Source organism: Ranitomeya imitator, chromosome 2 (assembly GCF_032444005.1).
Source record: "Ranitomeya imitator isolate aRanImi1 chromosome 2, aRanImi1.pri, whole genome shotgun sequence".
NCBI lineage: Eukaryota > Metazoa > Chordata > Amphibia > Anura > Dendrobatidae > Ranitomeya > Ranitomeya imitator.
The window spans coordinates 597,239,879-597,253,684 of NC_091283.1; the positions used below are offsets into that span (position 1 = coordinate 597,239,879).

The window sequence follows — 13,806 nt, forward strand, 5'->3', positions numbered from 1 at the left end:
TCCGTAGTACATGCCTGCACAAGGCAATCTTGCCTTGCGCAGGCGTGCACTATGGAGGACAGAGAATGAACTTCAATCCAATATTGCAGCCAGCAGGTAAGGAAAGGGTGAATCAAAAACCCCAAAACCCCGCCTCCATGGCTGAAGATTGTTCCCTCCAAATCCAGGTGACAGTGTCCCTTTAAAGGGCTCATGTAATTTATTACGCTTGGTCCGGCTCATTGAAAGCAAGGCGACCCGATACTGTGCTCTGCCATGTTTCTTATGGTGCAATATTGGGACAAGTGGAGTAATCCGTGTTTACTGCAGTAACTCCCTTCCACTTACACAAGACTATAACCATAATTCATCCCCCAATCCTACCCTTATTCATGGCATTGGTATGTTTCTTAAAGCACGAATGATTACTACATTAAGACATGGAAATTTGAGCAAATCTATATTATATTTGTGGACAGTCATCACATCATTTTGAAGACAGGCATTATAACGAGCGTTCGTGTATGCATAAAAATATACATGATGTAGGAATTGTGCACACGACTTAGAAATCGTGGCATCCTGCGCAGGCTGGAAATACAGGAGTGAAAGTTCCTTTTATAAAAAAAAAAATTCATTTAAATAACAAAATATAAACAAAACAGAAACCAAACCTCCTATTCCAGAGCCTTTTATTGAGAATATGCCAGTATTAAGGAGGCTGCTACATTCTTTCCATTCTAAGGGTCACTCCCGAGAGCACCATATTGGTTTCAGCTTGACCCTTGTCCAAATAGACCCAAATATCTAGATATTGTACCATTTATATTTCCAGGCTAATATAAGACCCCCAGAAGTAGGTAACACATAACATTGTTCACCAGGATGTCTTACAAGCCTCAGTCTGTAATGGCCACTAATCCATGTGTGTTCTCATGTGGTAGAGGGATCATTAAGACCCTATTGAAATCCTGGGCACTTGTACGACTGTAACTTCTGCTCCTGCAGTAACTATGCCCATGCAAAAATAAAAAGAGCGGATCCATCAATAACAAATTTTCGGGAGAACTCGGACACAAACCCGTTATTTTTCTACATAAGGATGATTTCCCAAACTTTTTTGAGGGACAAGCCCCTCTGCATAAAAGCAAGAAGTTGATCCAGCGGGAAGAAGCTCTACCTTTAGATTTCCCATTACATAAGAATCCATTGTTGGCTTTGAAATTAAAATATATATATATTATATATACATACATATACACTCACCTGGAGACTGAGGTCAAGTTTCCCCCATGAGGTTTTGATGTCGCAAATTTTCACCAGAATTTTTGCACCAATTCGCTACATTCGGTTACTTTTGATTGTATTTTTTGCAGTGATTTATGTCTCATGTTGGCATGATATATCTAATATATAATTGCCTAGAATACTACTTCCTGCAATTTGTCCCAACTTCCTGTCCGGAGCTAATGTCCGGAGCTAAGTGACGTCAACAGTGTCCAGTGTCTGATTGGTTGCCGCCTGCTGCGAGCGACCAATCAGAAACGTGCCGTACTGTGACACACTCCGCCCGCCATTTTGGTGTGATTTTTGAATTTTTACCTCACAGCAAGTTTCTACTGCGTGGAGGCGGGCCCAGTGACGTTGCTCTTCAAGCTCCTGCCGAATTTCGTCAAAAAAATGATAATACCATTTACCAAAACTATATATATTTAGTTGTGAAGTGGTTCAGTGACCTTTTCACACCAATTTTGAACTTTTGTTTGGTGTTTTTTTTCATATACAGGTCCTTCTCAAAAAATTAGCATATAGTGTTAAATTTCATTATTTACCATAATGTAATGATTACAATTAAACTTTCATATATTATAGATTCATTATCCACCAACTGAAATTTGTCAGGTCTTTTATTGTTTTAATACTGATGATTTTGGCATACAACTCCTGATAACCCAAAAAACCTGTCTCAATAAATTAGCATATTTTACCCATCCAATCAAATAAAAGTGTTTGTTAATAACAAACAAAAAAACCATCAAATAATAATGTTAAGTTATGCACTCAATACTTGGTCGGGAATCCTTTTGCAGAAATGACTGCTTCAATGCGGCGTGGCATGGAGGCAATCAGCCTGTGACACTGCTGAGATGTTATGGAGGCCCAGGATGCTTCAATAGCGGCCTTAAGCTCATCCAGAGTGTTGGGTCTTGCGTCTCTCAACTTTCTCTTCACAATATCCCACAGATTCTCTATGGGGTTCAGGTCAGGAGAGTTGGCAGGCCAATTGAGCACAGTAATACCATGGTCAGTAAACCATTTACCAGTGGTTTTGGCACTGTGAGCAGGTGCCAGGTCGTGCTGAAAAATGAAATCTTCATCTCCATAAAGCATTTCAGCCGATGGAAGCATGAAGTGCTCCAAAATCTCCTGATAGCTAGCTGCATTGACCCTGCCCTTGATGAAACACAGTGGACCAACACCAGCAGCTGACATGGCACCCCACACCATCACTGACTGTGGGTACTTGACACTGGACTTCAGGCATTTTGGCATTTCCTTCTCCCCAGTCTTCCTCCAGACTCTGGCACCTTGATTTCCGAATGACATGCAAAATTTGCTTTCATCAGAAAAAAGTACTTGGGACCACTTAGCAACAGTCCAGTGCTGCTTCTCTGTAGCCCAGGTCAGGCGCCTCTGCCGCTGTTTATGGTTCAAAAGTGGCTTTACCTGGGGAATGCGGCACCTGTAGCCCATTTCCTGCACACGCCTGTGCACGGCGGCTCTGGATGTTTCCACACCAGACTCAGTCCACTGCTTCCTCAGGTTCCCCAAGGTCTGAAACGGTCCTTCTCCACAATCTTCCTCAGGGTCCGGTCTCCTCTTCTCGTTGTACAGCGTTTTCTGCCACATTGTTTCCTTCCAACAGACTTACCATTGAGGTGCCTTGATACAGCACTCTGGGAACAGCCTATTTGATGAGAAATTTCTTTCTGGGTCTTACCCTCTTGCTTGAGGGTGTCAATGATGGCCTTCTTGACATCTGTCAGGTCGCTAGTCTTACCCATGATGGGGGTTTTGAGTAATGAACCAGGCAGGGAGTTTATAAAAGCCTCCGGTATCTTTTGCATGTGTTTAGAGTTAATTAGTTGATTCAGAAGATTATGGTAATAGGTCGTTTAGAGAACCTTTTCTTGATATGCTAATTTATTGAGACAGGTTTTTTGGGTTATCAGGAGTTGTATGCCAAAATCATCAGTATTAAAACAATAAAAGACCTGACAAATTTCAGTTGGTGGATAATGAATCTATAATATATGAAAGTTTAATTGTAATCATTACATTATGGTAAATAATGAAATTTAACACTATATGCTAATTTTTTGAGAAGGACCTGTACTGCCTATTATTTTTGTTCTTTCTTACTATTATTTATTAATTGTATTATTCTTACATTTGAATAAATAAAGTATATATGGATTCTAGACTCCCGATTCTTTAGAATCGGGCTGCCATCTAGTATTATATAAAACTGCTTTGTTTTGCATACTTCCTGTTACTTAGATTTGATAACAGTTTATTTATAGTCCTGTACAGGTTATGCATTTTTTCACCTGCAGATTTTCCTTATCTCCTTCATGTCTATGGGGAAAATCTTCAAATGTATCACATATTTGCTGCATGAGAACTTGACACGTGTCCGGTTTCAAATACGCCCAGCAGATGAGTTTACGCTGTGGTATAAAAAAAAACTACCACAGTGGGAATGAGACTTCTATAAATCCCATGCGTTTTGCTGGAACTGTGAGGGTACTATCACACGTCGTGGGATTTTTTTTTTTGCTGCATTTCTCTCCAAAAAAAAAACACAGCAAAGTGAATGAGATCTCTGAAATTTCGTGCACATGTTCAATTTTTTTTTTTCAGCAGTTTTTTTTTTTTTTTTGTGCAGTGAAAATATGCAGCATCTAAAGCGCGCCAAAAACTCGTTGGGGGAACTTAGTGATGATTTTCAGGTTTGTTTTTTTTTTACTCCTATAGAAAAGTCAATGGAAAAAGCAAGTAACTACATCAAACCTGGACTATGCGGCTTCTTTGATCTACAAAAAACTCCACACCACTGCCCCCCAAAACTGCATGTGGAAGCGTTTGCAAAATTCACAATCGAGCAGTTATCATACTGTTGTTTGGAATTTCTCTAAAGACTTACAGCTAAAATCTGCAAAACTCCCCCAAAAAAGTAACATCTGGATGCAAGTCTGAAGGATTTTTTCATAGTGTAGTGTGACCTTAGGTTTGTTGTGATTATACATGTGCTACATAGTGTATAAATAGGTTAAATATGCGGAGCCTGATGTGGAGCCTATATTTGCTTCTGTGTGCCAAGGCCAAGTGAGGAAATGCAGATGTGGGTGAGCCCTCTAATTACGGAGGGTGCGGCGGCAAGGTTGGGAAATTGTCCTGCTCAGGTTTTCTTCACAGATCCGGTTATCATCTTGCTTCTTACCTAACTATAGGTAATCATTCCGGACTGTTAGCTGATGATTATAGGGTAATTAAAGGAGTGGTCATTACAGGTATATATATAATCCTATTAATTACAGCTTACAATAATACGTTCCAAACACAAAAAACTGTGTCTGACCAGGTATCACTGTGCACTTTATTTCTTCTCCCGGCTGGAAGTCAATCTATTACCCATAGAAGCAGCGTGTAGGTAGTCCAGGATCAGCAATGCGTACCCTTATGTATAAGTGGGCCGCTATAGGCCAAATTCAGAGCATTCTCACATGGTGTAGGAATGGTAGAACGCATCCTCAGTCATAACGGCCATCTTGGTGAGGAGGGACAGGAACCCGCAATCTAACTTTTAGCACTTATACTGGGGTAAGACCACCCTCCATTATCCCTACTAGAACTTTATGAATAAATTGAAAACTTGGTGATAGTTGGTTGTGGTGTGTTCCTCACAGGGAGCCCCAGGTAACCTGATTAATCAAGACTAGCATTTATTACGCTAATCTAAATGAGGGGCAGGATGGAGTGCGAGTAAGTGGGACTGGAGTAAGATTTATGGCGTAAGGAACACGGTCATGAATTTTACAAACTGTTGTCACGTTCGCTTTGTGAAAGAAGGCTAAAAGGGCATGAAAACGCCAAAAGTCCCCAAACTTTTGCAACTTTTCAAAGCATTTTACTCCAGGTTTCTGGTGTAAAACCTTTGATGAGTTGTAAACTCAAAGTGGACCTCCAGTTGCAATCTTCTGATTGACCCAATATGGGGTATGGAGTGATGCCACTGCTGAGGGGTATTGTTGTGTCTCTATGACTCACAAACAGTTTCTTCTATGGAACCTATTAGCTGACCAACTGTACCAGCCAGCACACGTAAAGGTCCCAATACACTAAAGTCAGCTGAACCCACCAATAACGACAGGTTGAGCCAGCAGTTAACTTTATGGGTGCTTCAGACTCTACCCTGATAGATTATGTTGGGAACAGAAGTATTCCGCATCTTCGATTTCTGACGGGCAATCTTTTTGATCTCTAAGAGCTAAATCGCCACCATAGGAGTCTCATAGAGAACATAGGAGCGCTCGGCCAGCTCTATGGGGAAGATAGGTGTTGGCTGAACGAGACGATGGAAAATAACAGCCATAGCCTATCATGGTCCTTAGTTGTTCCCACTTACGGCACTGACCACTTACATGTCAGTGATGAAATAGTAACTCCTCTTGCACCAGATGTTGATCTGAAGTGCAATGCAGACTGCAGCATACCTTTTTCTTATGTAGCTGACGGGCAGCCCTAGAACCTTTTTCCATAACCATCTTTATAACACACTTGGAGGACATACATTAAGTTGGGTGATACAAGTAATTTTATTGCACAAGATCCCTTGTATGCATACACATAATTCGTATACCTAACCACCACACATCTAAAATGTACAATATGTTTCTACAGTGTCTTATATTATTCATAAATATATACAATTAGAAAAAAACTAATTAAAGAAAAATTAAGATAGTTCAGAACCATAAAGCAATTTCTGCTTGCTCATGTTCTAAAAAGTCTGTAGAAATGCCCTCTCAAAATGAAAAATCAAAAGGAAGCCAGGATGAGTTTCAATGGTTCCAGCATTAGATACCTGGTTCCTTCTCTTTCCATCTTCTGTGTCAGCTGTCAGAAATGTGTTTAGGTCAACCATCTACTTTGATTTAGCTCTCGGGGAAGTATAGATAGAACAAGATTGTCCAAGATTCATCCTCGTTCACCAAGATCTGTCTTGTCAACCACTTTGCATGCAATGATCTGGGCGTTGGTAGATGCACATGTAGATGTCGGAAAAGAATCTTTTAGGTAGTGCGTCCATCTTGGTGAAGTCCACAGCACTAAACTCCTCCTCAGGCATGGATAGATAGTCTCCCAGTTGTGGACAGGTTCGGACCACAGGGACATTTGTACCGATTTCATTTCCTATGAAAAAACTGAGGTTTTTAATGAAAGAACATTTAGCATAAAAAATACTTTATCCTTCTAAGTATTGCCTGCTAGACAGTAGACTGAGGAATGCATCAAAGTATCTACAAAAAATAATCACTCCCAGCTGTTTGACATAGGTAAAGAGGACCTATCAATTGTTAAAAACAATAGTTAAATACATGTAAAAATTCTTGCGCTCCACTTATTCTATAGCTCTTTACTTTTTTGCGCTGCCTCACACCACGGCAGAGATATTCAGATTTGTTTCTGCTGAAGCGAACTATGTGAAATCTCAGGTTTGTAATCCAACTAGGCGTTTCTGCAGAGTCTTCTCTGGGGGCTTGCACTTTCATCCCTTCCAGACTCTGCTAATCACAGTCCAACAGCATCTGATACTGATAGACTGTTAATTGAGTTGACAAGCTGTGATTGGGTGCATTCAGCGTGGAAAGGTTAGTGTATGCGCCCAGAAAAGACCCAGTTGGACTGCAAAGCAGAGATTTCACATACTGTGATCCAAAAGCAACAGACATGAATGACATTGGGGGAGAAGAGAAAACAGCAGAAAAATGGGATAAAAAAACATAATTGAGCTATTTAGACTATTGAAATGTCATGTTTGGAAAATTACTTTGGGTATCGGACACCCCTTTAATGCAATGTTATTGCACTTTTTCTCATTATTTGTAGTGAACTGCTGATATTTACAAGTTGTTACACCAAAAACTATTGTATGTGACCAAGTGTCTTTGAGCATATTTTTACCTATTCTTCCTGCCATGCTGTCAAAGAAGACCCAAGAGTTTTTGTCTGGTCCATATTTTACAAATGAGACAAAGTGACTGGTCTTTATGCAGAGAACGGCCAACAATTCAAGCTTTTGCTTTTTGTTTGGAATGTTAGGTTGTATTTCAAGTCTTGTGGGTTTATGATCCTTCATCTGATTGCTTGAATGAACCTGGTGGTAGAAAAGATAAAAAATGATGAGGCCGAACCTTACATATATATGGCTGTAACATTCTGCACATATGTATTGGATGTGTAAAAATTGTGCATACTGCAAAGCGATCATGACTATAGGACAAGCTACTTGGTGAAAGAAGAAGTCCAACAAACTCAGAAGTGTTATGCAAGTCAGTATATATAGGTTGTTTTTGTATTCTTCTCAGCACTTGTTGCATGGCTTCTTTTTGGTTCAGCTCCAATAAAGCCTAGTTGTGATCTATGACTATAGCTAAAGTAGCTTTAGGGGGTCTGAGGTACTTTGAAACCCACCTCTCCTTTTATTATTGATTCAGGCCGCTGCTGTATTTCTACCTCTGCTGATCCTTTATAGAGATGGGTGAACCCAAACCGTAAAGTTTGGCATCAGTACTGAACACCAACTGTTCGGGCACGGACACCGAACACGGACTTCACCAGGAACAGCACGGCAAATACCACTTCTGGTGGTGAAATCATCCTCGCAGGTCAGAGAGCCGCAGTTCCCACACTGTCAAAAGACAGCATGAGCGCTCAGCTGTGATCAGAGGTATAAAGTTTACCTCCAGTCACTGGTGATAGGACTACTGCTCCCATCATCCGACACATGCTGCCGCTAATAACAGCGAGAGCAGGGGCGGTGGATGGGAGTATTCATCTGCCGCTCCTGCACTGTAAATAAATAATGTAAAAAAAAAAATGATGTGGGCTCCCCTGTATTTTTGTTAACCAGCCAGGCAAAACTCACAGCTGGGGGCTGCAACCCCCAGCTGTCAGCTTCAGCAAGGCTGGTTATCAAGAATAGAGGGATCCCCACAACATATTTTTTAATTATTTAAATACAAGGCGGGGGGTCCCCCCCAGTTTTGACAAACAGCCTTTCTAAAGCAGACAGCTGGGGACTGGTATTCTCAGGCTGGTAAGGGGCCATGGATATTGCCCCCCTTCAGCCTAAAAATACCAGCCTGCAGCTGCCGAGAAAAAGGCATATCTAATAGATGCGCTAACTCTGGCGCTATGCCCAGCTCTTCCCACTTGCCCTGTAGCGGTGGCAAGTGGGGTTCATATTTGTGGGGATGATGTCACCTTTGTATTGTTAGGTGACATCAAGCCCACGGCTTAGTAATGGAGAGGGGTTTATAAGACACCTATTCATTACTAATCCTATAGTTGTATTATAAATGCACATTACAACACAGTAAACACTGGATGTTCGAGCCCCCATTTCAAGTGAGTGGGGTCCAGGTTCGAGTACTGTTCTGGTACCCGAACCCAAACTTTTTGTAATTGTTCGGCCAGACCTAAACATCCAGGTGTTCTCCCATGTCTAATCCTTTACTGTATATGAAAACAAGCCCATCACAACCTCTCCGGAAGCCGGTGCATGAAGACAATGATTGAAGCCAGATACAAGAAAATCAGATTATGTTACCATCTACACCAGAGACTCCACTGTAGATCCCACTGTTGTCTACAGAGAAAATACCCATTTATGATATAGATGACCTAATCTTGGTATAAGACATCAATATCAGTTTGTTGGTGGTCCACCACTCCCACTGTTATTATAAGCTCAGACAGTGGTTGGATGAAAACAGTGAACAAAGCTGTACTGTGCAGCTACATTCAATGTGTAGTGGCCGTTGCTGGGTACTGCAGAGCAGCTTTTTTTTTCCTCTTGATAGGTCATTAATATATGAGCAGACAACCCCTTTTAATGAAAACTGCAGACACCTTACTGGCCCCAATAGCTCTAATTATAAATAAATGGTGTCTGTCATGCACTGCTTTTGTCTATGGTGTTACTAATCCAGTACTGTATTGTTGCTTCCATCTTCAACTCGTATGTGAACAGACCCATGGTCAAAGGTAGGCTGTAAAGTCTCCTTACATGACTATCTTTACTTGCTATCCTACTAATTTACCACCATATGAACATACAGTACCTATACTGCAGATGCTGACCTGTTTTTCACAAAGTTGGCAGAACTGGCGAACGTTCCCGTCTGTGGTTAGTGGGTCAGCAAGGCAGTGAGTGCATTCATACTCAGCAGGACTCAGACATAGACAGCACACGGTGCTTCCTGCAGACAAGCGCATAAACATTACAATCTAGACAAGACGACAATAACCATGTTCTGAGATTGCTAAAGGCTAGAGTTGGTGCAAATCGATTCACAGGACTCAGACCATCAGCCATGTCAGTAATCTATGGCTGCTGGACGCGAGGTTTGAGAACTGCCTCCAACAATAATGTTGCACCAGGTCTGATGTCATCAGGTATGGGGGGGCGGTCCTCAGGGTTTGAGTCCAGCGACTACAGATTTCCAACATGGCTGATGAACCGGGTCCTGTTAATCGATTTGCACCAATTCCAATAAATACTTGGTTTAGCTCATCTCTTATAATATTATTTGTCGACCTAGAAAACTAGAGAATCTTTGTAGAAGCCAGGCCAAGAATGCTTGAAGCACAATCCTAGATGCATAACATGATACTTACTTTTGTGCAGCATATGAGTGATGTCCAGTTCTAGGGAAGGGAATATATATGGAAACATTTTAAACTTCTTGCCAAATCTTGGCATTTGAAGGATAAGACAACGTGGAACCTGGAAATAATATATCACATGTAAGCAGAAATGGACACCATTATCACAACAAGCAGCCTCATCTCGTCATCATTGCAATGATTAACAAAAAAGTAAAGTGCCAAAAAAACAATTCAAAGTGCAGTTCACTGGATGTTTCCATTCTGTCTTATCGTGCTGCCCACTGCCAGTTGTCAGATGATATCTGTCTCTAGCAACCGAGAGGGACTACATAACAGAGAGGCAGATTTTTGTTTAGAAGCAGGTAATAAGGACAGGCGTAATACATGCTAAAAAGGGAAAGTAAGTTACAGCACCTATAGTACTGGCAGACTACTCATAGAGATGAAATGCACACTGAAGATGAGTGGAATCCCAACCATGCTCGTATTGTTGCTATTGTCATAAAACGGTTTATCCCAGAGAGAAGCATAAATATCACAGTAAGCCGAAAACTAAGGCATATCTGCATGTGGATGGACACATTTTTGGGGGGATAATCAATTATCACCTGGTCAAATGTTAGGTCTTCATAGAATCGAAATGATCTGTCCATAAGAGTCTGGACACTGGGAACCTTTAGCGCTCCATCTCGTTCTACAATTATTTGATAGCTGTTGCTCTCCTGGGTCTTGTTATTACACCTGTAATTATGAACAACAAAAAAATGGTAATGTCATTCAGCTGAAAAGACAATATAGCATTGATATATGCCTCATCCAGTCACGGATCCATAAAACCTACCTGATTTTAAGAAGAGGCTCCACTGCTAGAACTTCATGCAACAAGGCACTGAGGAATTCTTCTGGGTCTAGAAGAAATGAGATGGATAAAGCTGTCAACATTCACACAATGCGGAAAATAGATAAAACTATCCAAAATTGTCAAGAAACCTTTCTCCTCGGTTACGAAAGAGGCACATCGAAGTAGTTTTCTGAGCTTCATGACATTCTCTGCATGTACAAATCCACTCCTGCAAAATCAAAGTACATATGATGTGAAATACATGACGGTCCTGTAATATGTCATAAGTTGTATATTAGATTAGTATGAGGAGCACTTGGAGACTACCCATATGGACCACAGTTCCACATGGAACTTCAGATGGATACTAATGGCAGAAGTGACCCAAGAGATCTCTATGGGATTGTTCCAACTCATCAGAAAACGTTGCATGCAGCCATTTTTGATTTGTTGGCTGTTGAAGCCATACGGTGGCACGAGGTCGGGCGTATACAGTAGATATATTGACTCATATTAAAAAAATGATTGGACTGCAATCCTAAGGACTTTACAGAATCACTGATGATTGAGTTTGGATTCAGTAGCCTGAAAAAAGTGTGCATCTCAACCATGGGAACATGCTTTCCTCATCCCAAAAAATGCAACACCACACCCATCTGCTCAGAACAAGCTGAATGATCCTGTCTGATAGGGCCAGGCATGGATCAATCAACGGGAGCCTGCAACACCATCTCTTTTTCCCCCAAATGTAGGTGGTCCTGCTGACTATCTAGTGGTCGACCCACCATGGCCTTTTTATGTTTAATCCATGAGGGTAAGGCACTGTGATCTATGCTCAAAACAAGCTTCAAAACATGAATCTAGGGTGGATATGCGTTTTCTTGGAGGCGCTATGCCCCTCAACTGGTTGTATTCGCCCTTCCGATACCCATTATCCTTTCATTAGTGAATTAGAGGCAGAGGTTTTCCCTTTTGAGTTTTTTGTCCATTAACCCTCTAGTCACAGAAAGCTGGTGGCCTCGGGATCCAAAAAATAGCACTGGCCACACGGCTACTGACTCCGAGGTCACAAATAGCTGCGTCCTATGTTGGCCTGACGTTTCTAATCCTTGTGTGCATTTGCATGATGCCAATCCTATTAAGCTAAAAATATATCAAACTGAGAAATGCTATGGGAAATCAAGATGTCTAGACCCATCTAGAACGTCTAAAAGATTGCTTTGGCTCTGGGTTCAAATCTGACAAAAAACAACATCTGCAAGGAGTCTACCGGTGCTCCCCTTGTTTGCATGGGTTTCCTCTAAGTTCTCCAGTTTTCTCCCACACTCCAAAGATATACTAGTAGGGAATTTACATTTTGAGTCCCAATAAGAACAGTGAGTTGTCACAATGCATATAAAGATGCATATGTTGGCACTATATAAGCAATGTATGGATTTTATACCAGCTATATTTATGACCAGATCTACATGTATTCCAAAAGCTTACCTTCTCAGGGGATTCACAATATCTTGACGCAAGATTCGCTGGACTTTGGCATCGCAAATATCAGGAGACCGTAAGATGTGATCCAAGACAGAGGAAAATGCAAACAGGCTGTGAAAGGAAAAGCCAGAAACATACATTCAGGTTTGTAAATGTCTTGTATTTTATACACAGGAATGATACGGTATATATCTTTGCACCGTGTTAACCAGTAGATAGAAAAATATTTAGAATTGAGAGTCCTCAGTGGTTGATACCTTTTAATGGCTAACTGAAAAGATGGTAACAAATTGTAAGCTTTCGAGACTACTCAGGTCTCTTCATCAGATTTTGTATTAGTCTATGCCTGATGAAGGGAACTGTGTAGTCTCGAAAGCTTGCAATTTGTTACCATCTTTTCAGTTAGCCATTAAAAGGTATCAACCACCGAGGACTCTCAATTCTAAATATTTTAGTATTTTTTATGACATAGGTTTTTGAACACATCCCTTATGCTATCAGGATTCTCACAATCCTTACCTGAAAAGCGTTGTATCTAGATAGCAGGAATTGAAGTGTCCTTGAATGCCTTTTCTCTGTCCAACAATCTTCTCCAGAACTTCAGATTCACGCACAGGTGGATGGTCCTTCATGCGGTCTTCTAGCACAGTGTACATATCTGCACAGAAAAAGAGACAGATATATTCAATACAGGTTATTGTCATATTAAACTGCATTGCTCAAATCACATTTGGTAATTGCGGCCATGGCTGGAAGGAGATTAGTTTGTCTCCTAGTGTATGGAATACCTGCAGAGGACACGAGCAGGATTTGGCCGCTTTTACATATTCGATATTCCCGATTTGAGCGTGGACTGTGCTGTCCAGACCATCTACGACTCTCCTGACCCAATCTCCACAGACTCATATATGCCTATATGCACACAACAGTGCTTAAAGGGGTTGTCTGAAACCAAACAGTGTATCTAATACTCAACCTGTCATGTAAAATAATGCTATTAACCTGCAGATAAGGGGTTAATCTGCAGTTTAATAGCATACTGACACTGTTCGGTGCCGGAACTGACAGCTCCACTGCCGGTAGGAATTGAGCTATATTCATTGCTCCGGATGTTCTCCATATTCTTTCGCTTTAGGGAGAGCAAAAGTAAGCTAAAGTACAGAGGGAATGGTAGGGGATTTTAATTGATGAGCCGTACAATACAAAAGTAATTGGTTTTTAAAATTAAATAGAAATTGAGAATTTGGTTCACTATTATTAGGTCTTGGACAACCCCTTAGAATTTTTTATTGAAGTGTTCCTTTCAGGATAAAAGATTTTTCTTTTTAATCATCTCATTTACTTACATTTAAGGCACACATTTTTTTTGTCTAATATTCTATGTAACCAGTGCTCTGTTAGTTTAGTAGTATTTATTAAAAAGTATAGAAACCCATGTATTATGTCATCCCTAATACTAAAATATGAAATCCATACATTCAACAGACCACAAAGAGCACATTAATGCAAATATATTGAAACTCTATATGAAAGTGATCTAAGAT

General features: G+C 40.8%; 1 protein-coding gene across 2 annotated transcripts in view; it reads right to left on the bottom strand.

Annotated features, from left to right (window-relative positions):
- Positions 1–5,841: 5,841 nt before the first annotated feature.
- The window catches only part of LOC138665134 (ubiquitin carboxyl-terminal hydrolase CYLD-like), a 106,130-nt gene continuing 98,165 nt past the window's right edge, over positions 5,842–13,806 (bottom strand). The window contains exons 4-12 of one of the 2 annotated variants that reach the window (XM_069752352.1): positions 12,782–12,920; positions 12,266–12,373; positions 10,927–11,006; positions 10,778–10,844; positions 10,545–10,677; positions 9,946–10,054; positions 9,409–9,527; positions 7,228–7,420; positions 5,842–6,456 (exon numbers count right to left, since the gene is read on the bottom strand). In XM_069752352.1, coding sequence (XP_069608453.1) covers positions 6,269–6,456; positions 7,228–7,420; positions 9,409–9,527; positions 9,946–10,054; positions 10,545–10,677; positions 10,778–10,844; positions 10,927–11,006; positions 12,266–12,373; positions 12,782–12,920 — 1,136 coding nt within the window. In that variant the 3' untranslated portion in view covers positions 5,842–6,268. The remainder of the gene's footprint in view (positions 6,457–7,227; positions 7,421–9,408; positions 9,528–9,945; positions 10,055–10,544; positions 10,678–10,777; positions 10,845–10,926; positions 11,007–12,265; positions 12,374–12,781; positions 12,921–13,806) is intronic. The other variant, XM_069752353.1, reaches the window with a different exon arrangement.